Raw genomic sequence first — 25,295 nt, forward strand, 5'->3', positions numbered from 1 at the left:
TGTCTCCCTTGCCTTTAGAGATGTTTCTTGCAAAAAGTTGCTTTGTCCAAGGTCAAAGAGGTTGCTGCCTGTGTTCTCCTCTAGGATTTTGATGGATTCCTGTCACATTTAGGTCTTTCATCCATTTTGAGTTTATCTTTGTGTATGGTATGAGGAAGTGATCCAGTTTCATTCTTCTGCATGTGGCTGTCCAATTTTCCCAGCACCATTTATTGAAGAGACGGTCCTTTTTCCATTGGCTATTCTTTCCTTCTTTGTCCAAGAGTAGCTGACGATAGAGTTGAGGGCCCATTTCTGGGCTCTCTATTCTGTTCCATTGATCTATGTCTGTTTTTATTCCAGTACCATGCTGTCTTGATGATCACAGCTTTGTAATATAGCTCGAAGTTCTGAATTGTGATTCCTCCTGGTTTGGTTTCCTTGTTCAACATTCCCCTGCTGATTTGGGACCTTTCTGGTTCCATACAAATTTTAGGATTGCTTGTTCCAGTTCTGTGAAAAATGCCAATGGTATTTTGATAGGGATCGCATTGAATGTGTAGATTGACCTGGGCAGCAGACGTTTTAACCATATTTATTCTTCCATTCCATGAGCATGGAATGTTTTTCCATCTCTTTGTGTCTTCCTCTATTTCTTTCGTAAATGTTTTGTAGTGTCTAGAGTATAAATCCTTTATCTTTTTGGTTGGGTTTATTCCTAGGAGTATCTAATGGTTTTTGGTGCAATTGTGATTGGGATCGATTCCTTAATTTCTCTTTCTTCAGTCACATGTTAGTGTATACAAATGCCACTGATTTCTGTGCACTGATTTTATATCCCGCCACGTTGCTAAATTGCTGTAAGAGTTCTAGCGTTTTAGGGTGGAGTCTTTTGGATTTTCCACATAGAGTATCATGTCATCTGCGAAGAGAGAGTTTGTCTTCACCAATTTGAATGCCTTTAATTTTTTTTGTTGTTGTTGTCTGATTGCTGATGCTAGGACTTCTAGTACTGTGTTGAACAATGGTGAGAGTGGGCATCCCTGTCGTGTTCCTGACCTTAAGGGCAACACTGTCAGGTTTTCCCCATTGAGAATGATATTCGCTGTGGGCTTTTCATACATGGCTTCTATGATATTGAGGTATGGTCCCTCTGTCAGTATACTTCTAAGAGTTTTAATCAGGAAAGGATGCTGTATTTTGTTGAATGCTTCCTCTGCATCAATTCAGAGGATCATATGGTTCTTTTCTTTCGTTAATGTGCTTTGTCATGTTGATTGATTTGCGAATGTTGAACCACTGTTGCATCCTAGGAATAAATCCCACCTAATTGTGACGAATAATCCTTTTAATGTACTGTAGGATCCTGTTGGCTAGGATCTTGTTTAGTATCTTGGCCGCCATGTTTCATCAGGAATATTGGTCTGTAATTTTCCTTTTTGATGGGATCTTTGTTTAGTTTTGGGATCAGGGTAAGGCTGAGCTCATAGAATGAGTTTGGAAGTTTTCCATCCAATTCTATTTTTTGAAACAGTTTCAGAAGAATAGGTATTATTTCTTCTTTAAATGTTTGTCAGAATTCCTCTGGGAAGCCATCTGGCCCTGCACTCTTGTTTTTTGTACTGCAATTTCCTTACTGGTTATTGGTCTGTTCAGATTGTGTATTTCTTCCTGTTTCAATCTTGGAAATTTATAAATTTCCAGGAATGCATCCATTTCTTCCAGATTGCTTAATTTGTTTGCATATAGTTGCTGGTAATAATTTCTAATAATTGTCTGCATTTCCTTGGTATTAGTCATGATCTCTCCCCTTTCATTCATGATTTTATTAATTTGGGTCCTTTTTCTTTGGGTAAGTCTGGTGAGAGGTTTATCGATCTTATTAATTCTTTTAGAGAACCAGCTTCTAGTTTGTTCATCTGTTCTGTTTTTCTGGTTTCTGTTTCACTGATTTCTGCTCTAATCTGTATTATTTCTCTTCTCCTGCTTGGTTTAGGCTTTATTTGCTGTTCTTACTCCAGGTTCTTTAGGTGTAGGGTTAGCTTGTGTTTTCAGGATTTTTATAATTTTTTGACAGAGGCTAGGATGGCTGTGTACTTTCCTCTTAGGACCACATTTGCAGTATCCCATAGGTTTAAACCAATGTGTTCTCATTCTCATTAGTTTCAATGAATTGTTTACATTCTTTTTTAGTTTCCTGGTTGACCCATTCATTCTATCAGCAGGATGCTCTTTAAGCTCCAAGTGTTTGAGTTCTTTCTAACTTTCTTCTTGTGGTTGAGTTCCAGTTTCAAAGCATTGTGGTCTGAAAATATGCAGGGAATAATCTTAATCTTTTGGTATCGATTGAGACCTGATTTGTGACCCAGCATGTGATCTATTCTGGAGAAAATTCCATGTGCATTCGAGAAGAATGAGTATTCTGTTGTTTTAAGATGCAGTCTTTTTCATATATCTGTGAAGTCCACATGGTCTAATGTATTATTCAGAGCTCTTGTTTCTTTGTTGATCTTCTGCTTAGATGATCTGTCTGTTGCTGTGATTGGAGTATTGACTCCCCTACTATTAATGTATTATTATTGATGTGTTTCTTTACTTTGGTTATTAATTGGTTTGTATAATTGGGTGCTCCCATTTTGGGGGCATAGATATTTACAATTCTTAGATCTTCTTGTTGGATAGACCCTTTAAGTGTGATATAATGTCCCTCTACATCTCATGCTATAGTCTTTGGTTGAAAATCTAATTTGTTTGATATGAGAATTGCTACCCCAGCTTTCTTTTGAGGTCCATTAGCATGGTAATTATTTCTCCAGCCCCTCACTTTCAGTCTGGAGATGTCTTTAGGTCTAAAATGAGTCTCTTGTAGACAGCCTATGGATAGTTCTTGTTTTTTATCCAACCCTGTATCTTTTGGTTGGAGCATTTAGCCCATTTACATTCAGAGTAATTATTGAAAGATATGAATTTAGTGCCATTGTATTACCTGTCAATTCCCTGTTTCTGTAGATTCTCTCCACTACTTTCTGGTCTGTGTTACTCTTGGGTTCTCTTTTTGCTCACAGAATCCCCCTTAATATTTCTTGCAGGGTCTTCGTAGTCACATGTTCTGTTTTTCCTGGAAACTCTTTATCTCTCCTTCAGTCTGAATGACAGCCCTGCTGGATAAAGTATTCTTGGTTGCATGTTCTTCTGATTTAGTACCCTGAATATGTCTTGACAGCCCTTTCTGGCTTGCCAGGTCTCTGTGGACAGATCTGACGTTATTCTGATGTTCCTCCCTCCGTATATAAGAAATCTCTTCCCTCTAGCTGCTCTCAGGATAGCTTCTTTTTTTGCTATGATTTGGAAGGGTCACTATTATTTGTTGGGGTATTGATTTATTTTTATTGATTTTTGGGAGGGGTCCTCTCTGCCTCCTGGACATGAATGCTTGTTTCCTTCCTCAGTTTAGGGAAGTTCTCACCCATGATTTGCTCAAATATTCAAGCCCCCCCTCCACCCTCTCTTGGATCCCAGTGATCTGATATTGGTTCTTTTCAATGTATCATTAAATTCTCTAAGTCTCTTTTCATGTGCAATGAGTTGTTTTTCTCTTTTCTTTAATTTCCTTTCTTTCCATCAGCCTGTCCTCTAGATCACTTATTCTCTCTTCTGTCTCATTGACCCTAGCTGTTAGAGTATCCAATTTAGACAGTATCTCATTCATAGCAATTTTAAGTTCAGCTTGATTAGATCTCATTTTCACCCTTAGAGATTCTATATTGTCACTTATGCTTTTTTCAAGCCTAGCTATTATCCTTATGATCGCTATTCTGAATTCTATCTCTGACATCTTACTTATATCCATATTGATTAGCCCTGTGGCAGAGAACAGTGCCTCTTGTTCTTTTTTTTTGGTGAGTTCTTCATTCTAGTCATTCTGCCCATAGAATGATGGGAGGGGGAATGAACAGAGGCCAAAATATCAACCATGACCCAAGCAAAATGGACCCTGAAGCTCAATATACTATTTTCCCCTGGCGTTGGAATTTTACAGTCTTTTGGGATGGATAGGCTTTCGTCCACCTGTTCTTCCAGTCTGTCTTCTGGGGGAGGGGCCTGCTGTACTTTTTCTCAGTTATTCCTGCCTGGACGGAGTTGTTTCACTCCCTGTTGGGGCATGGGCTCAACGCAAACTGGTCCTCTGTGTGGCTTTTTTCCCCTGAAGGGGATCAGAGCAAAAATGGCTGTGCCCGAACCTCTGGCCCAGAGCAGAAAGATTGCAATCTGCCCTCTGTAATAAACCATCTGGGACAAACAGTCTCCACTTCCATATGTGCCCAAAACTGCAGCCTCTTGTGGTGCATGCCAACTGCAGCTCTCTCAGAGGTAGTCCCAGGGGCCCGGAGTGCCCTTTGTGACTGCCCTTTGTGACTTGTTCATCCTGTGATAGCATAGCTGACGGAGCTGCCAGTGCTGCTTGCCCATCCCACAAATCGCAAGCTCATGAAAAGATACAAATTCAAAAAACAGTTTCTACTGAAAGCATATTGCTTTTACAGCATCATAAAGTCCAAAAATCTTAAGGTGAACCATCGTACATTAGGGGCTGTCTGTAATTTAATAATAAAGTTTGTATTTGTATGTTATAAATCAACCAGTAGACATAGATGGAGTGTTCAGACTTTTTTTTACTTATGGGGTGCATAAACAGTACAGCCACTCTGGAAAACTGTGGAGGTCCCTTAAAAAGTTAAAAATTGAGCTACCCTGTGATCCAGCCATTGCACTACTGGGTATTTACCAAAGATACAGATGTAATGAAGAGAAGGGCCATATGCACCCCAATGTTCATAGCAGCATTGTCCACAATAGCTAAATTGTGGAAGGAGCTGAGATGCCCTTGAACAGATGACTGGATTAAGAAGCTGTGGTCCATATATACAATGGAATATTACTCAGCTATCAAAAAGAACAATTTCTCAACATTTGCCGCAGCATGGACAGCCTGGAGGAGAGAATGCTAAGTGAAATAAGTCAAGCAGAGAAAGACAATTATCATATGGTTTCTCTCATCTATGGAACGTAAGAACTAGAAATATCGGTAGGAGAAGAAAGGGATAAAGAAGGGGGGGTAATCAGAAGGGGGAATGAAGCGTGAGAGACTATGGACTCTGAGAAACAAACTGAGGGCTTCAGGGGGGAAGGGTGTGGGGGAATGGGATAGGCTGGAGATGGGTAGTAAGGAGGGCATATATTGCATGGTGCACTGGGTGTTATACGCAACTAATGAATCATCGAACTTTACATCAAAAAAAAATAAAAATTAAAAATTAAAAGAAAAAAGAATTTCCAACAACAACGACAAAAAAGATTTGGGAGCACTCAGATTTAAGCTGTGAGAGAATCCCTGAGGAAGCATATTTAATTAAAAAAATGAAGCAGCAAAGTTAAGAAGATAGGTAGCTTGAATTATCCTTTAGTCTGTTCTTTTGCATCAAAGTAGCTTCATCTTGAAATTTCTAAAATAAACTAAATTTCTAAAATAAACTTCCAATTTAGTGCATGGATACATTTTATTTAGATTTCATAGATCTTGGGCAAATGAAGTCTATAACACAATGACTTCTATAAGAGGAAATGAAAAAAAAATTAGCCACTTGCACCTACCTAATTTTTGTGTTTTCATTTTTCATATAACCTCTGCCTTCGCGTAAAATAACAGTAGAATTCTCGAGAGCTGCATATTATTCAGATGGGACAAGATTGATATAGAATACTTTCATTTTGATTTCTAGGATCATAGTTATATCACGTTTTGTTTTTTTTTTTATTCGACAGAGAGAGACAGCCAGCGAGAGAGGGAACACAAGCAGGGGGAGTGGGAGAGGAAGAAGCACGCTCATAGCAGAAGAGCCTGATGTGGGGCTCGATCCCATAACGCCGGGATCACGCCCTGAGCCAAAGGCAGACGCCCAACCGCTGTGCCACCCAGGCGCCCCATATCACATTTTTAACAAAGAAAAGATCAGTAATCTATTTCCCTTGAATTGTTGTTTCAGGGACCCATGTGGAGAGAATTCAACAGAGAATCTGATCTGATTAAGCAGAGTAATTGCTGGAATTTACATCTGTTTCAGATTTAGGTCAAGTCATAATATTAAATTTAGCTGATGTAATATATATAGATAGATATACATATATATATATTTAAGATTTTTATTTATTTATTTTAGAGAGAGATACAGAGATGGCGAGCACGAGCAGGGGGCAGGCAGAGGGAGAGGGAGAAAGAGAATCCCAAGCAGACTCCACACTGAGCACAGAGCCCAACATGGAGCTCGATCCCAGGACCCTGAGATCATGACCTGAACTGAAACCAAGAGTTGGATGCTTAACTGACTGAGCCACCCAGGTGCCCCTGGAGGATATATTCTTGAATTAATATTTTGGTTATTCAAAACAATTTTTTGATATTTGACTTTTAAATTCTCTCGTAGGTCTTTCGCCCTTATGCAAAGTACTGGCTAAGCCCCTTGCTGCAGCTGGTGGTTTCTGAAAATAATGGAGGAGAAGGAATTCACTATATGGTGGTTGAGATAGTGGTTACTGTTCTTTCATGGACAGGATTAGCTACTCCTGTGGTAAGAAGGGTTACGTATTTTGTGCAGTACTCTATCAGTTCTCTTGCTGATATCATAAATGGAATTTATGACAAATAATCCAAGCTTCTCCTAATGACAAGAGTCATCATTTTTAGCATTAATTGTCATATTGCTGTGGTGCTGCTGTACTAAATGGCCTCATACTGTTTTAGTTTTGTTTTCTTTTGTATCTGCTTTTGATAATTCCTCTGACTTTGCTTTCATTTTTAAACTATCAGGTGTTTTTGTTTGTTGCTTTTACTTGCTCAGAGCTTGGAAACTAGATAACTGATTTATTAAACATAAGTGTGAAATAAATGTTAGTAGGCCTTAAATATGAGGTCCTGAAAAATTCTGCTAAAACTAACATCCCTGGGTTTTTTGGCATTTGTTTTGCCAGTTACCTACTTCCCCAGTATTCTCTCTGGCCCATTAGTGGTTTAGTTTGCCAAAAATAGTAAGTACCAGGTGAATAATACTGTATCATATTGAGGTAGTCTGTGGCTTCCCCCAGTACAGATTTGTGTGTGCTGGAGCTTTGCCCATCACTTAAAAACTTTAGCACAAAAGTTTTCAGGTCATAGTATCCTGGGAACATTCCTTAGTACACATAATATATGAACATAGAGTTTTTACATGTGTCTATATCAGGATGTGCCTGTTTTATTTCACACTAAACCAAATTTAGATTTCTTAGCTTTAATGTGATAAAATAATTTGTACTCTGCTAATAACATGAAAAAATTGTGAGAGTATATAGTTTAACTTAGGAACCATTGGGAAAGATTGAATTCAATGTCAGGAGCTTGGCTGAGCTTGAGAGCTGAACTGCTAGGTATCAGAATAGCTGCATAAAGCAACAGTGAGTCAAAGTGAGAATCAGGTGAAGTCTTTGATCATTTATTGTGGTAGTACATGCAGGAGGCTAAAGCCAGAGGAAGTGTTGACTTCCCCTGTCTGTTTCCCCCATGGAACATTGCAACATGGTTTGGTCTGATCGATGGTCAGGTGGATTAGCACAGATCTGGGTGTCATCTTGCTGTTGAGGGAGCCCTGAAGGCTTAGCAGTTTTATGGGACCCTGGAGTTGAGAGGAGGGTGAGGGGGAAGGGACGGGAGTGGAAAAGCACTGAGGACTGATCAGAGAGGGGAAAAGTGTTTTCAGAGTTGCCCTTCCTCCCTATAAGGAGATCTCAGCAGAGACCCTTAAAGAAGCTAGAGAGACTAAGGAATGAAGGTGCCTGAGCTAGGAATGCAAACATATGACAGCATGACCACTCTTTGGGGTGCGGGTCATGGATGGCTAAGGGTTTGACTGCAGCTGCCCTTAGAGATTTCAGAGCACTGGCTGTGTTCTAGCCTGGTGTGTGAGGGCAGCTTGCCCATGAGGCCTACCAGGTAAAGCCTTTTTCACTGCCTGTGGTTGGAACTGAAAAATCACTCATAGGCTTTACATCAGAATCCGGAAGCCTCAGTAGACTGGCGGATTTCTTTTATACATGGACTTTTGGATTAAAAAATGCTTTTCCAAGCATTCCATGCTCATGGGTTGAAATAACAAACATTGTTAAAATGTCTGTATTACCCAAAGCAATCGCCACATTTAATGCAATCCCTATTGCATTAAACAGTGCAAACAATCCTAAAATTTGTATGGAACCACAAAAGACCCCGAATAGCCAAAGCAGTTCTGAAAAAGAAAACCAAAACTGATGGCATCACAATTGTGGACTTCAAGCTCTTTCACAAAGCTGTAATCATCAAGACAGTACGTTACTGGCACAAAAACAGACATTATAGATCAATGGAATAGAATACAGAACCCAAAAATGGACCTACAACTATATGGTCAACTAATCTTCAACAAAGCAGGAAAGAATATACAATGGAAAAAAGACAATCTTTTCAACAAATGGTGTTGGGAAAATTGGACAGCCACATGCAGAAGAATGAAATTGGACTACTTTCTAATACCATACATAAAAATAAATTTGAAATGGATGAAAGACCTTAATGTGAGACAGGAAACCATCAAAATCCTAGAGGAGAACACAGGCAGCAACCTCTTTGACCTCGGTTGTAGCAACCTCTTACTAGATACATCACCACAGGCAAGGAAAGGAAAGCAAAAATGAATTATTGGGACTTCATCACGATAAAAAGCTCTGCACAGTGAAGGAAACAATTAGCAAAACTAAAAGGCAGCCTGTGGAATGGGAGAAAATATTTGCAAACAACATATCTGATAAAGGACTAATATCCAAAATCTACAAAGAACTTATAAAACTCAATGCCCAAAAAACAACCCAGTTAAGATACGGGCAGAAGACAAGAGTAGACACTTTTCCAAAGAAGACATTGAGATGGCCAACAGACACATGAAAGAATGTTTAACATCACTCATCATCAGAGGTATACAAATCAAAACCATGACATACCACCTCACACCTGTCAGAATGGACAAAATTAATAACTCAGTAAACAACAGATGTTGGCAAGGATGTGGGTAAAGGGGAACCAACCCTCTTACAGTATTGGTGGGAATGCAAACTGGTGCAGCCACCCTGGGGAACAGTATGGAGGTTCCTCAAAAAGTTTAAAATAGATCTGCCCTACAGTCCAGCAATCACTGGTAAATACTAGGTATTTACCCAAAGGATACAAAAATACAGATTTGAAGGGATACATGCACTGAGATGTTCGTAGCAACATTATCAACAGTAGCCAAACTATGGAGAGAGCCCAAATGTCCTTTGGCTGATGGATAAAGATACATATGTACAATGGAATATTACTCAACCATCAAAAAGAATTGCCATTTACAACAGTGTGGATGGAGCTAGAGTGTATTACACTAAATGAAATAAGTTAGTCAGAGATAGACAAATACCATATAACTCATATGTGGAATTAAGAAACAAAACAGATTAACATATGTGAAGTGGGAAAAGAGAAAAGGAGAGAGGGAAACAAGCCAGAGAAGAAACTGAAGGTTGATGGAGAGAGTTGGGTGGGGGAGGGCTAGATGGGTGATGGGTATTAAGGAGGGCACTTTTATGATGAGCACTGGATGTGGTTTGTAAGTGATTAATCACTGAATTCTACTCCAGAAACCAATATTGCAGTGTACGTTCACTAGCATTTAAATTAAAAAAAACCAACAACGCTTTTGCTAAGTGAAGTAAGTCAATTAGAGAAAGACAGTTATATGGTTTCACTCATATGTGGAACATAAGGAGTAGTGCGGAGGACCACAGGTAAAGGGAAGAAAACTGAATGGGAAGAAGTAAGAGAGGGAGACAAACCATGAAGGACTCTGGATTCGTGGAAGCAAATCAAGGGTTACAGAAGAGAGGGGGTGGGCAGATGGGGTAACAGGGTGATGAATATTAAGAAGGGCATGTGTGGTGATGAGCACTGGGTATTATATGCAACTAGTGAATCGTTGAACACTACATCAAAAACTAATGATGAATTATATGTTGACTAATTGAACATAGTAAAAAAATAATAAAGAAATTTTAAAAATGCTTTTCTAGAATGGAATGCTACATATTATTACAGAGTTTCTGTACCTTTTTAGGGTGTCCCTAAAGACGAAGTGTTGGCAAATCGATTGCTTCATTTCCTAATGGAACATGTTTTTCATCAAAAAAGAGCTGTGTTTAGACATAACCTTGAAATTATAAAAACCCTTGTTGAATGCTGGAAGGATTGTTTATCTATCCCTTACAGGTATAAATTTACTAGATTTTGCAATATCATTTATGTATTTTTAAAATGTAACATGGTTAAATGGTGATTACAGTGAAATGTAATTACTTGAAATGATAGATAAAAGGAAGATAATTTGAAATCAAATCGTTGTAAGGGTATAATATTGCTACTAGTAAAATTACAACCTCCGAAGTTTAATACTAGAAGCACCTCTGGGCAGATCTTGCCTCCAGATGGCCCCTGCTCCATCTCCCAGCTCACCTCTGGCTTTTCTCGCACACTGGGCATGTGGGGTGCCCTCTGTTTCTCACTGTCCTAGCCCAGGGGTAGGCTGTGAGACTTTTCTTTGATTCCTTTTAGCACAGCCTGAGATGAGCTAAAACTTTTCTAAGGTTTCAGTATCAACTAAGGAAGAATTGGGGCAAATAATGAGATCGTAAAAATATAGACCAGTCTGTGTTGCACAGCTAGAATAACTTGAATGCATATATGGAGGGTATTAGTAAGAAGGGTGTTAGATGTAGAGAAAGACAACGTATTTCTTACCCTGAAAATTAGCCATAGAAAATTTTATATCTTCTTGCTGCTTATTATATGATAACCTATGCTTTATGCTTATGTTTCAGGTTAATATTTGAGAAGTTTTCCAGTAAAGATCCTAATTCTAAAGACAATTCAGTAGGAATTCAATTATTAGGCATTGTAATGGCCAATAACTTACCTCCCTATGACCCAAAATGTGGCATAGAGAGCATAAAGTAAGTATAGAGGAGTTTTGGCTTTGCTTCTTTTTTAGGTTAACGTATAATGAATCGGATTGACAGACTGGAGTGTGGTCTAATTTTGATAAATGTAAGGACCTAGACTCATCTTAAAAATATTTCTACCAAAATTAAGGTAGTTGGGCTTAGGGGTCATTTGGGAGAAGAAATATGTTAATGGAGTGAATGAGGAAAGTTAACTTTTTCAAAATGAGTGTAATTTTTTTTTTCAAGTGTGTTTTAGCAAATAGGAAGTGTTTGGTATTTTCTTTCTTATTTTCTAAAGTCACATTTTAAGCATTTGCCCTGAAAGCGACACAGACTCTGTGGGATCATTCATGACCGGATCATGACCTGAAAGGGATGCCTGGATGTTGTGCTGCTGTGTCGCTCTACTTCTGCTGTAGCTGCAGCCCCTGCTCCCTCTATCAGGACCCTTTGTTGGGGGGGGGGGGGTGAATGCAGCCCAATGTCTAGAGGGGGGGTGCTAGTAAAATAATCCTGTACCATCATGGAATGGAGCTTCATTGTCCACTATTTTGGGATTTTTGAAAAGTCAGCACTCACATCATGGTTACTAGAGATTTCAGCATGTCCCTTCTGAGCTTTTCCCATTACTTTGGAAGTGTCCCACTCTGGTTGGTCTTCCTGTGTTAGCCTCCTGGCACCGGTTACACCAGTCACCTGGTATCATAGACAGACATGTGGCTCCACACAGATTCAGTGGGATATAGTTTACTTATATACAGGTTACCTTTTTAAGCTTTGATTCCCCCAGTAACAACCGAACTGGAGGCTAACATGATATGGCCTGTGGAGTCTGGGGGCACTGCACTGGTGCTCACTCTCCTCATTTTATTGTCCTCCACTTGTCAAAGCAGATGGATTTCAAGGGTTGTCAGTAAATCATGATATTGTATAGTAGCTTTCTTTTCACTACAGTTTTTTAGCATCCAGCATTGTGTTTTGGTTTGATTACAGCAGGTCCTCTGTGATTGAACTGTAGACTTTAATATGCCTTCCAGGTCATGATGTCAGAGCCTTAAGTACATCTTCATATATGTTTTCACACAAATAATTTCAATCATGTTTTACGTTTCATATTTTCTCAATTTGTGCTATTAATGTGGTACGAGGAGCAAAGTTGTTATAAATTTATGTCAATAGAATATATTATTGATGCATATTTATTTTCTGTATTTGGTACAGATACTTTCAAGCTTTGGTTGGTAATATGTCCTTTGTAAAATATAAAGAGGTGTATGCAGCAGCAGCAGAAGTTCTAGGACTTACTCTTCGATATATTACCGAGAAAGAAAATGTGAGTGTGTTATACAATTTTAAATAAATACTTTTTGAGTTTTATCATAACACTTGTTACTTATATCCTCTATAATATAATAAACCAAAGTGGGCATTCTGCATTTATTAATACTTTACTCTTTCCTACTGCATACAGTGCTCAGTTGTTGTTTTTTTTTAGATTTTATTTATTTATTTGAATAAATAAATAAATAAAGAGAAAGACAACACACACTATCAGGGGAAGCAGTAGGAGCAAGGAGCCTAATTTGGGGCTTGATCCCGGGACCCTGGGATCATGTCATGGGCTGAAGGCAGACACAACCAACTGAGCCACCTAGGCATCCCCAGTGCTCAGTTTTTTTTTTTTTTTAAAGAAGAGATATGATTTTTTTAAACACTTGGAAACTTGGTAAACATTTAAAGATTGGTAACTTTTTATTGTGAAAGTCAGGATATGAGTACTTAACCAGCTTTCATTTCTCTGAAGGTAGTGTCAGGATTTCCTTTTGGAGAAAATTATTCTGTTAAATACCTGCCATGGTTAGTTAGGACTAGTTTAACTAGTAAAATCACCCACTTCCAATTTGGGACATAATATAGCTGTCAGACAGGACAGGGCACCTCCACGAGCTTTCTCAGTCTTGTGTGCCCTGCCCACTTTACAGGATTGTGAGAATGACCTAATTGAATCTTTTAGTGCAATATACATTCAGAGTACTGCAGTTCTCAACAGAATGTAATTATTACAAATGTATGTAAATTTCATGGGCCAGTGTGTGGAAATTACATGTTCTAACTTACTTGAAAATAACATGGTGGAATGATGCTTACTGCTACATCCCATGTGCTACGTGTTTTGGAGCCTCCAAAATCACTGTCACTCATTGTGATAAGCTGCTCTTGCCAGGTCTTGTTGCAGTCTGTCCAGGATGACACAGGTGATCATTCTTCCTGATTCCCTTTGTCACTGCTTCTAGGACATTCTCTTGGCTCTCTTCCTACTTCCCTGGCAGTTTCCTCTCCCTTCCTTAGCTCCATGTTTCCTGGCCAACTCCTTAGCTCTGATATTGGTCCTCTTCTCCTTCCCTGGTCCCCTGTCAACCATCCAGCCTGTGTTTTTATTTATTTTTATTTTTATGTTTTTTTATTATTATGATATGTTAGTCACCATACAGTACATCATTAGTTTTTGATGTAGTGTTCCATGATTCATTGCGTATAACACCCAGTGCTCCATGCAATACATGTCCTCCTTAATACCTTTCACTGGGCTACCCCACCCCCCCCACTCCCCTCCCCTCTAAAACCCTCAGTTTGTTTCCCGGAGTCCATAGTCTCTCATGGTTCCTCTCCCCTACTGAATTTCCCCCCTTCCCTTTTTCCTTCCTTCTCCTAATGTCCTCCATGCTATTCTTTATGTTCCACATATAAGTGAAACCATATAATTGTCTTTCTCTGCTTGACTTATTTCACTTAGCATAATCTCCTCCAGTTCCATCCATGTTGATGCAAATGTTGTGTAATCTTCCTTTCTGATGGCCGAGTAATATTCCATTGTATATATGGACCACATCTTCTTTATCCATTCATCTGTCCATGGACATCTTGGCTCCTTCCACAGTTCGGATGTTGTGAACATTGCTGCTGTGAACATTGGGGTGCACATGCCCCTTCTTTTCACTACATCTGTATCTTTGGGGTAAATACCCAATAGTGCAATTGCTGGGTCATAGGGTAGCTCTATTTTTAACTTTTTGAGGAACCTCCACACTGTTTTCCAAAGTGGCTGTACCAACTTGCATTCCCACCAACAGTGTAAGAGGGTTCCCCTTTCTCCACACCCTCTCCAACATTTGTTGTTTCTTGCCGTGTCTATTTTTGCCATTTTAACTGGCATAAGGTGGAATCTCAATGTGGTTTTGATTTGAATTTCCCTGATGGCTAAATGATGTTGAACATTTTTTCATGTGTCTGTTAGCCATTTGTATGTCTTCATTGGAAAAGTGTCTGTTCATGTCTTCTGCCCATTTTTGGATTTGATTATTTGTTTTTTGGGTGTTGATTTTGAGAAGTTCTTTATAGATCTTGGATACCAGCCTTTTACCTGAAGTGTCATTTGCAAATATCTTCTCCCATTCCGTGGGTTGCCTCTTTGTTTTGTTGACTATTTCCTTTGCTGTGCAGAAGCTTTTTATCTTGATGAAGTCCCAAAAGTTCATTTTTGCTTTTGTTTCCCTTGCCTTTGGAGATGTGTCAGGAAAGAAGTTGCTGTGGCTGATGTCGAAGAGGTTACTGCCTTTGTTCTCCTCTATGATTTTGATGAATTCCTGTCTCAAATCAAGGTCTTTCATCCATTTAGAGTTTATCTTCGTGTATGGTATGAGAGAGTGGTCAAGTTTCATTCTTCTGTATGTAGCTGTCCAATTTTCCCAGCATCATTTACTGAAGAGACTGTCTTTTTTTCCATTGGATGTTTTTTCCTGCTTTGTTGAAGATTATTTGACCATAGAGTTGAGGGTCCATTAATGGGTTCTCTGTTCTGTTCCACTGATCTATTTGTCTGTTTTTGTGCCAGTACCATGCTGTCTTGATGATCACAGCTGTGTAGTATAGCTTGAAATCAGGCAGCGTGATGCCCCCAGCTTTGTTTTTCTTTTTCAACATTTCCTTGGTGATTTGGGGGTCTTTTCTGGTTCCACACAAATTTTAGGATAGTTTGTTCCAGCACTTTGAAAAATGGCATTGGTATTTTGATCAGGATGGCGTTGAAAGTATAGATTGCTCTGGGCAGCATAGACATTTTAACTATGTTTATTCTTCCGATCCATGATCATGGAGTGTTTTTCCATCTTTTTGTGTCTTCTTCAATGTCTTTCATCAGTGTTCTGTAGTTTCTAGAGTATAGATCCTTTACCTCTTTGGTTAGCTTTACTCTGAGATATCTTATGATTTTTGGTGCTCTTGTAAATGGAATCGATTCCCTAATTTCTCTTTCTTCAGTCTCATTGTTCGTGTATAGAAATGCAACTGATTTCTGAGCATTGATTTTGTATCCTGCCACATTGCTGAATTGCTGTATGAGTTCTTGTAATTTGGGGGTGGAGTCTTTTGGGTTTTCCATATAAAGTATCATATCATTTGTGAAGAGGGAGAGTTTGACTTCTTTGCCAGTTTGTATACCTTTTATTTCTTTTTGTTGTCTGTGTTTTTAAAAACTGCCGATTATGTTCATGATTCCCAACATTGTGCCTCCAGTCCCCATCCTCTCCTGAAGGAAAAGATGGGTAGTGGAGAATGGGCTACTTTCACTCTCTTGCTGGATGAGGAGAGGTTTAGGGAAGTCGGTCCTTAGGTCCTGAGGACACCCAGGGTACCCCAACACAGTATATTGGACCTCTGCCCATTTTGCTAGTCAGGCATTTATTTGTGTTTAAAAGAAAATTAAGGGAAATAGACCCCTTTTGGGAGATCAGTCTTCACTTATAATTTATTTTAGGGATTACTAGCTATTTTTGTAAAATAAAATTTTTAAATTCAGAAAATAACCTTGTTATTATTACATGATTCTATGTCCCTAGATATTGGGTTTCAGTTTACATAATATGCTAAGTTTTCAGTACAGGTGGAGCAAATTATACCAGATCCCAGGTTTAATCTCTCTTCACTTAAATTTCAAGTTAGTAAGAATGATAAACACTTTTGTTTTACATAGTTCTTTTCTGAATATAAAATGGCATTTTTTTAGTGTAGAAATTAGAAAAACAGAGTGAAATTAAAGACGTCATTGAGAGTCAATCATATTCTAACCACTGAATTGCTTTTGGCACCTAAGATGTAGTCTCCAGTCATCATTATGTGTGTGCATGCATTTGTCTTCTGTTGTTCACCCATACTGTATTCTTTTATAATTTTGGTTATGTATGTTGGGTACTTACTGGCTGGCTCTGGGCTCTGGGGGTGCAGCCAGGAACAGGGTAGGGCAAGCCCCTCCCTGCCTCAGGAAGCTAGCATTTGGTAAGGGGAGACAGACAACACACAAATGAATCTATCATGGTAGATAGTAGTATACAATGAAGAGAAAACAAGATATAGGGAGATAGACAGTGATGGGGTTGGTTGTGAAAATTGAAAATTCTGGTTTATGTGAATATTTGACCAGAGATGTGAACACTAGCATCATAAAATGTGTTTACACAGCATTTAGTCACTGATTTTAGTTCAGCTTCTCAAACGACTTGTTAGCAGTATTTCAGGTGTTAGAAGGAAGCACTAATCTTTATCAGCTTGCCATCTGACAGGCGCTGGATGCCACCAGTGGTAGCAGCACCAAGCAGGCATGGCCATGGTCTGGCTCGCCCGAACTCACAGCCCCAGAGCCTCTTGTGCCCAGTGGTTATGCCAACTTGTGCATGGTCCTGGTGCTATACCCTGCGAACACCTTTACCTTGTAGGTGATAGCATTGAACACCTTCCTTGGGTTCACTTAACTATTCAAGACAAACCTGTTTTCAGTAACCAACATAAGTTTCCACCTTGTGAATTTGAGAAAAACTTAATTTTTCAGGTATTGGAGGAGTTGGTGTTTGACCTGATCATAAAGCAATTGAAGCAACATCAGAATACGAAGGAGGATAAATTTATTGTGTGCTTGAACAAAGCCGTGAAGAACTTTCCTCCTCTTGCTGATAGGTAAGATGTCAGTTGTGGTGGACATCCTGTGGCGGGAGAGGGTCTGCAACTTCCCTCTCACTCATTGGCCATGTCCACTGGGTAGGTTTATGAACACCGTGTTCTTCCTGCTGCCCAAATTTCATGGCGTGATGAAGACCCTCTGTCTGGAGGTGGTGCTTTGTCGTGCAGAGGAAATAACAGATCTCTACTTACAGTTAAAGAGCAAGGATTTCATTCAAGTCATGAAACACAGGTGAGTGTGTAGCTAGTCCTATATTCTCAGAGGCAGCTGGCTTATAAAATTTTGATTTGTTCAGATGTCTCCTTCAACTCAGAAGGAACTCATAGGTTTTCAGAAAATATGTATTTGTTAAATTTTAATCAGAATTAAAGGTGGTGAGGCCTGACCCTCCTGCCTCTGCTAGCCTGGCACTTTGGGGAAGCCACATCTCAAGCATTGTCTAAGGTTCTCAGATTTTAAATGCATGTTTTTGAGTTCTGTACCCATTTTGCCAACTAGGGCTTTGCTTTTGCTGACTTTGCTTCCATTGTTTGTTAAAATTGTTCATTTATTTTCACATTATACTATTAAAATAAATATTAAAAGATGTTTTTGATCACTTACAATGTTTTTATTTCTCTGTACTCTTTTCCAGTCTTGTCTGTGTACATATTTTTTACATAGGGATAAATTATTGGTTAACGCCAATAACAAAGAATATATGTTGCTGTGGTGTAATATCCTTCATTAGAAATTTACTCAGTATCTGCTGTGTGTAAAGCCTTAAGCTGGGTACTTTAAGGAAGAAAAGATACATAAAATAGGTGTGCACCTTATTTTGGGCCCAGACTACCCTTAACTCACTTCTGACTGGCCAGGGGACCTGACTAGCACTTGAAATCATTTTTTCATAATGTGAAATCCTTTATATTTAGTTTATTTTGTTTGACATTTTGGGTTTTTTAAAAAATGCACTTTTATTTTGGAATAACTTTATATTTATAGAAAATTTGAAAGATAATACACAAAGTTCCCACATACCCTTCCCCCAGTTTTTCCATGTCACATAATCATGGTCCATTTGTCAAAACTAAGAAAAAAAAAACAAACTAAGAAATTAACATCAGTACATTAATGTTAACTAAACTAGACTTTATTTGGCTTTTACCAGTTTTCCTACTAATGTCCTTTTTCTATTCTGGGATCCAACCCAGGATACCACAGTGAATTAATTCAGTTATTTTTAATACTGTAGCTCATGATAATTTAAGGTGTAATTTTTATGTTTCTGTTGTAACAAATTTTGAAATACAGAACAGCACAAAGAAGAAAAAGTTACCTGTCATATCTGAAAGTATAATAAAAATTGCTAAATTTGTGTGTTTTTAAAAATCTCTTTTGTCATAGAGATGATGAAAGACAGAAAGTGTGTTTGGACATAATTTATAAGATGATGGCAAAATTGAAACCAGTAGAACTCCGAGAACTTCTGAATCCTGTTGTAGAATTCATTTCTCATCCTTCTCCAGTGTGTAGGGAGCAAATGTATAATATTCTAATGTGGGTTCATGACAATTACCGGTAAGGTCTACATTACCTTTTTTTGGGGGGGGGGGGGTTGTCGGTAGAGAGGGAGAGGGAGAACAAGAATCTTAAACAGATGCCACACTCAGCACAGAGCCTGACATGGGGCTCAATCTCACGACCCTGAGATCATGACCTGAGCCAAAATCAAGAGTTGGACACTTTACTGACTGAACTACCAAGGCACCCCAGTACATTAACATTTTATATTACAATTTTTAAGGGAGTATTTGCTTGCTTATAGTAATCTGGAACAGATTATAATAAATAATAAAACATTTTTAAACATATTAATAATTAAAACAAGTTTATTTTAGTACGTTGACATGTATCCTTATTTTAACTCCTTTTATGTACCTGTGGGAACTTAGAATGTGCAATTACTGGTTAATGGTGTAATTTGTTTTTATAGTTATCCCTTTAAGATCTGACAAAATTAAGAAAACGAACTCTGTGGGATGTCATCATCCTACTTGCCTACCATCACACCGCTTTCTGTAGGGTGTGAGCCTGTCCTAGGACCTCTTAACATTCCCAGGGAGCCCTCTGCAGCCTTGTTGCCATTATCCACCCACCCTGCCCTGTGCACCTGAACCCTGTCACATTGCAGGTGGGGCGGTGATGGGCACTTGGATAGGTTTGCAGAGGCACCAAAGGAGGGTGTCAGGGTACATACGCATGAGGGTAGGTTCTCCTGTGATTCGGGAAGTTAAATTACCACGGGAAAAGCCAGATTATTTAACTTTAATTCTGGATGGTGTTATTGGGATTGAACAAAATTGATAGAAGACAATATTAATGTTTTGTCATTTTGTTATTTCTTCTCAGAGATCCAGAAAGTCAAGCAGATGATGAGTCTCGGGAAATATTTAAGTTGGCAAAAGATGTGTTGATTCAAGGGTTGATCGATGAGAACGCTGGGCTTCAGTATGTGCTCCTTCTGAAATAATTGGGCCAGGACAAATACCTTTAGGGATATTTCTTTCTAGATTTGCACTGAGTATTTTTTAGCAGTTTTAGAATTATATTTATAGTATTAGCATTTTCTCTGCTTTCTCCATTCATAGTGTTTAATAGAAAGGTATTTTAAAGCACATTAACTTAAAAATCCTGACAAGTTATTTTAATATAAAAAAGACTCTTTAAAAAGTGGTATGAATAAAGCTTTCTCTGCTCATGCAGTGAATCAGTGTCTCAAAATGAAAAAATCTGTAATGATGATTATTACGTTTCTAATTTAACTTAAATAGTTGAGATCACACTATACATACTAATATTGAGTGAAATGTTTGAAACTTTAGAAATAGGAGAAAACCATAATATTAATTATATTGGAGAAATATAAGTGATGATTATTTTCTGTCAGGTTTGGCCAGCAAACCCTGAGACAGCAAATGAAAGAATTATTCCCAACACCTTAGTTTGAGAAAGAGGCCTGGGGGCCAGATGCTCTAGTGACAAAAGGCCTTGAGCCAAGCTCTGTCTCCACTTTTATTGTGAGTTTAATTAATACACCATGTGCAAGGCAGAGTTCATGAAATACATGACCACTACAGGTGCCTGTTTAAAACCCACTCCCTGGATGAGACCCTTGAGCCGCAGTAAGAATCCGGCTGCGTGCCGCTAAGAAACTTCAGAGGAGGCCCAGCATCTGGGCACTCCTCCTTTGCTTTTCAATTAGTCTCATCTAGGGAGGCATATACAAGTCAGGTTTTATCTGTCCAGGTACTGTGAATCCCCAGTTTTCCTCTAAAATGCCTACCCTATTAGTTTTATGAATGTTTTATCAAGTACTAATTATATAAGAAGAGGTATAAAATTTTTGTATGGTTCTATATTTCAGTTTTCCATTCTGCCATAATTTTAAACTCATTTGGCTTTTCAAAATTGTATTTGGATTTCATAAGCGTTCCTAAATTGTAAAACCTAACTTTTTTTTTTTTTTTTAGCAGGGGGAGGGGCAGAGGGAGAGACAGAGAGAGAATCCTAAGAGAGAGAGAATCACACTGTGTGGAGCCCAGTGGGGGCTTTGTTCTCCCAACCCTGAGATCATGACCTGAAATCAAGAGTCAGACTTCTTATCAACTGAGCCACCCAGGCACCCCAAGCCTAACCTGGTTTTTAACTAGTTTAAGTTTTGAATATTTTATGGCACTAATTTTTGGAGTGAATTGTTTTAGCAAGGCAGTGAAGGATTACATATAATTTCTTAAGGTATTCTCTCAGTTTCCAAATAGTTAATATTATATACTCATCATTGAAAACTTCCCAGATAGTAGAGATGAGAATAAAATCATCCAGTTTTTCACCTCTTGTTAAATATACTAAGGTTTTGGAATATTCCCTTCCTTCAGTGCATATTGTTCATAACTCAGATTAAACTCTTCATACAATTTTGGATGTGGTTTTCCTCTGTGTTAAACTTTATAGAGATGACAAACTGCCTTCTCCACGTGATACCATGTATAGGACATCCTTTCTTATTTACCAATATCTGAAAAATATGCTTCTTTCCACTCTGCTTTTCAGATTGATTATTCGAAATTTCTGGAGCCATGAGACTAGATTACCTTCAAATATCTTGGACCGATTGTTGGCATTAAATTCTTTATACTCTCCAAAGATAGAAATGCACTTTTTAAGCTTAGCAACAGATTTTCTGCTTGAAATGACCAGCATGAGTCCAGATTATCCAAACCCTGTGTTTGAGCATCCTCTGTCAGAATGTGAATTTCAGGTGAAGTACTTATCTTTGTAATAATAAATTTTACAAGCTTTTCCTGTCTTTTAGTCAGCAAACATTTTCTAACAGAGTTAAAGTGGCTGTCCTTTATTCGGATATAAATGACGTATGACATGTTAGTTTCAGGTGTACCACATAATGATTTGATACTTGTTCGTGTTGTGAGGCGATCACCACAGTAAGCGTAGTTAACATCCATCACCACGTACTTATAAATATTTTTTCCTTGTGATGAGAACTTCTACTATCTACTCTCTCAGCAGCTTTCAAATATATAATACAGTGAATATTAACTATAGTTACCATGCTACACATTCTATCTCCATGACTTATTTTTTTTTTAAGGAAGTTTGTACCTTTTGACCCTTTACCCATGTCACCTTCCCCCCCATCCTCTGCCTCTGGCAATCACCAGTCTGTTCTCTATATCTGTCAGTTCAGTTTTTGTTGTTGTTGTTGTTTTCATGTTGTTGTTTAGATTCCACATGTAAGTGAGATCATGTGGTTATTTGCCTTTTTCTGTCTGACATATTTCACTTAGCATAATGCCCTCAAGGTCCATCCATGTTGTCACAGATGGCAAATTTCCTTTTTTTATGATTCAGTAATATTCCATTGTATGTGTATCTATATGTGTGTACACACACACACACACACACACACACATACACACATCACATCTTCTTTACCCATTCATCCATCGATGGACACTAATGTTGCTTCCATGTCTTGGTTGTTATGAATAACGCTGCAGTGAACATAGAGGTGCATGTACCTTTTTGAGTTAGTGTTTTGTTTCCTTTGGATAAATACCCAGAAGTAGAATAGCTGGATCGTATGGTATTTCTGTTTTTAATTTTTTGAGAACTTCTATACTGTTTTCCTTTGTGTTTGCACCAATTTATATTCCCACTAATAGTGCATGCGGGTTTCCTCTTCTCCACATCCTTGCCAACACTTGTCATTTCTTGTCTTCTTGATCATAGCCACCTGACAGATGTGAGGCGATGTCTCATTGTGATTTTGTTTTGTGTTTCCCTGACGATTAGTGATACTGGGCTTCTTATTTTACTTGGAAAACTCACACATTCCTTTCTGAAACACATTTGCTTGAGCCTCATCTGCTCACACTGTCTTCACATGCTCACACTTGTCCCCATTTCAGCCTCCACTTAGATTTTCCTTTCTCCATAAGGCCATCCTCCTTCCTCATCATTTCCCCCATCCATTTGGTAGATACTGAGTTTGCATTTTCTCCTGGCAGCCTTAACAACCTGTGATGATTTACATATTTACAGATGTGCTCACTTCACATCTGCCAACCTGGGTAGCAGGGCCTGACTCTTTTGCTTGCACTCGTCCTAGTGACTTTCCTAGTGTCAAGCACATGGTGGGACTTTGGAAGGAGCTGAGCCCTTTAGCTTGTTATTGTTGTGGTGCCATTATTGAGCGTGGCATTAGGCCATTTATGCAGAACATGAAGGAGGAGATATATGGTTTTTCTCCCCCAATACTAATCACTATTTTTAGTTGACAAATAATTATTTAGTTAAAATTTTTAAATTCGGAAAGGTTCTTCAGCTGCTTCCCACAGAGATACATGAAATTATAGTGCATATTTGCTGATAGTAGCAATGGATTTTAATAAAAGTATTTCAGTATTGCTTAAAGAAGGGCCATTATTTCATTTGGAGCTCTCTTACATGCAGGAATATACCATTGATTATGACTGGCGCTTCCGAAGTACTGTTCTCACTCCAATGTTTATTGAGACTCAGGCTTCCCAAAGTGCTCTCCAGGCCCGGACCCAGGAGGGATCCCTTCCAGCTCAAGGTGTGATGGCTAGGCAGATACGTGCCACCCAACAGCAGTATGACTTCACACCTACACAAACTGCAGGTAACTGTCCACCTGAACACCTGCCTGCTCTGCACTAGGCAATATGACCTGTGGAAGTAGCCTCTACTGCAAGGACATTGACTATAAGAGAAGTGGAACAATAATGAAAAAAAAGTGGTAAGAACCACAGAAAAGATAAAGCAGTCAAGGGAGAAAAGCATTGTGGTTCCAAGAGTCATTAGATTCTTAGAGTTGGAAGGGGGAGGGCTGGGGAGGAGTGATGGGGAGCTGGTGCTTAAAGGATATGGAGTTTCTGTTTAAGAAGATGGACGATGCTCTGGAAATGAAGTGTGGCAATGGTTGCCCAACTGCGTGATGCCATAGTACTGTACACTTTAAATGGTTAAAATAGTTAATTTGGTGTTCTCTAAATTTTACCACGGGGGAAAAAAAAAGAAAAGGATTATTTTTAACTAGAAAAAACAAGTTACAGTATGTGTATGTTTTGTTTTGGTTTTGTCCAGAAAAAATCCATTTAGTGCATCAAATTTGAAACCCCTTATATCAGAAGTACTGAAGAGCTAAACCAAAATCATTTACTGTGTTTATAGTTTATTAAACTTTTCTTTCTTAAATTGTTCACTTGTTTCCTTTGATCAGAGAAGTACAAGTTGTAGAGTAAAATACCTAAATCATTTCTTATAAACATTTCAAATGTTTTTCCTTTGTATAGGTTTTTTCATGTTCCATTGGTTCTAGAAGTAGGAATGATTTGAATAATTACCATGGATATTTTATGACATTATATTAGAAGTCATGAGTCCTAGTACCTTATAGTGGATACAGTGTATCATTCCTGTAATGATCACAGTGGCTTGAAGGAGCAGGTGGGGTGTTTCCTGCTTCACAAATGAGGACAGTTAGGCTCAGACACCTGAGCTGCCTTGGGGCGCTCACGAGTAACCTGATAGAACTTCTGCCTAGTGTCTTTCTGTCGTGACATGGCTGCCTCCCTGGAGGAGCTGTCCCTAGTGACTGTAGCAGGTGAGCACGTGGAGGCCCCAGGTGCCACCAGGACAATGCATCCCTTGTTGCACACGGTGTATCTGGCAGTTGGCACTGCTCCAGGTGCAGTGGTGGGGTGGTGTGGGGTTGGCCGGGTTGTGCAGTGCTGAGCATGCTGTGACATGGTCTGGTCATGCCTGTTTGTAGATGGCAGAAGCTCCTTTAATTGGCTGACTGGGAGCAGTATTGACCCCCTGGTGGATTATATGGTCTCCTCATCATCGGATTCCTCATCTTCCTCCTTGCTGTTTGTGCACAAGAGGAGTGCAAAGTTACAGAGAGCACCCTCGAAGTCAGTGGGACCTGATTTTGGGAAAAAAAGGCTGGGCCTTCCAGGAGATGAGGTGGATAACAAAGCAAAAGGTAAAGTAAGCTTGCTGAAATGTACTTGAAATAAGTTCTTAGATAAAGAAAGTGCATTTCTGACTGCATTCACATTTCCTTATAATCTGTAAATAAGCCCATTAAAATTAGGGGGCTCTGGGATGGCTCAGTCAATAGAGCATGCAACTCTTAATCTTGGTGTCATGGGTTCGAGCCCCATGTTGGGAGTAGAGTTTACTTAAAAAAATAATAAAATTTAATTCAATAAATGTTGTTTGGGCACTTACCATGTTGAAAGTCTAGTTTTAGGTGTTCCAGAAAAGCTATTGAATATATTGGACTCAATCCATTCATTTAGTGACTTTCTGAACATCAGGGCTTGGTAAGTCAACAGGTAGGTGACCTTGAGATGAGGCAGAATTAGTCTCAGAGAGAGAGAATGGGAGAGTGCCAGGAAGGACATGGGAAAGAGGCCGACTTTGGGACTAGCCTTGGGGGCTAGGGGTGTGGGAAGAGGGAGGGTAAACAAGGACTGAGGCAGGAAGTATAGAGCATGTTTGGGAAGTGGAGGGGACCCAGATCAGCTTAAGATTGTTTACGGACTGGCAGGCCTTGTAGCAGTCTAGGCTGTGGGACATGCCCAATGGCAGCATAGAGCAGACAGCTGGGGATGTGGGCCTG

General features: G+C 39.0%; 1 protein-coding gene across 4 annotated transcripts in view; it reads left to right on the forward strand.

The window, feature by feature from the left end:
- The window catches only part of PRKDC (protein kinase, DNA-activated, catalytic subunit), a 224,653-nt gene that overhangs the window by 112,167 nt on the left and 87,191 nt on the right, over positions 1-25,295 (forward strand). For all 4 annotated transcript variants that reach the window (XM_045789112.2, XM_045789113.2, XM_045789115.2 and 1 more), the window contains 11 exons: positions 6,462-6,605; positions 10,188-10,339; positions 10,948-11,079; positions 12,292-12,403; positions 16,952-17,076; positions 17,162-17,311; positions 18,467-18,640; positions 19,472-19,570; positions 21,173-21,380; positions 23,096-23,285; positions 24,438-24,653. In XM_045789112.2, the coding sequence (XP_045645068.2) occupies positions 6,462-6,605; positions 10,188-10,339; positions 10,948-11,079; positions 12,292-12,403; positions 16,952-17,076; positions 17,162-17,311; positions 18,467-18,640; positions 19,472-19,570; positions 21,173-21,380; positions 23,096-23,285; positions 24,438-24,653 (1,702 nt within the window). The remainder of the gene's footprint in view (positions 1-6,461; positions 6,606-10,187; positions 10,340-10,947; positions 11,080-12,291; positions 12,404-16,951; positions 17,077-17,161; positions 17,312-18,466; positions 18,641-19,471; positions 19,571-21,172; positions 21,381-23,095; positions 23,286-24,437; positions 24,654-25,295) is intronic.

This window comes from Ursus americanus, chromosome 9, assembly GCF_024610735.1.
Source record: "Ursus americanus isolate L20-20 chromosome 9, mUrsAme1.1.p, whole genome shotgun sequence".
NCBI lineage: Eukaryota > Metazoa > Chordata > Mammalia > Carnivora > Ursidae > Ursus > Ursus americanus.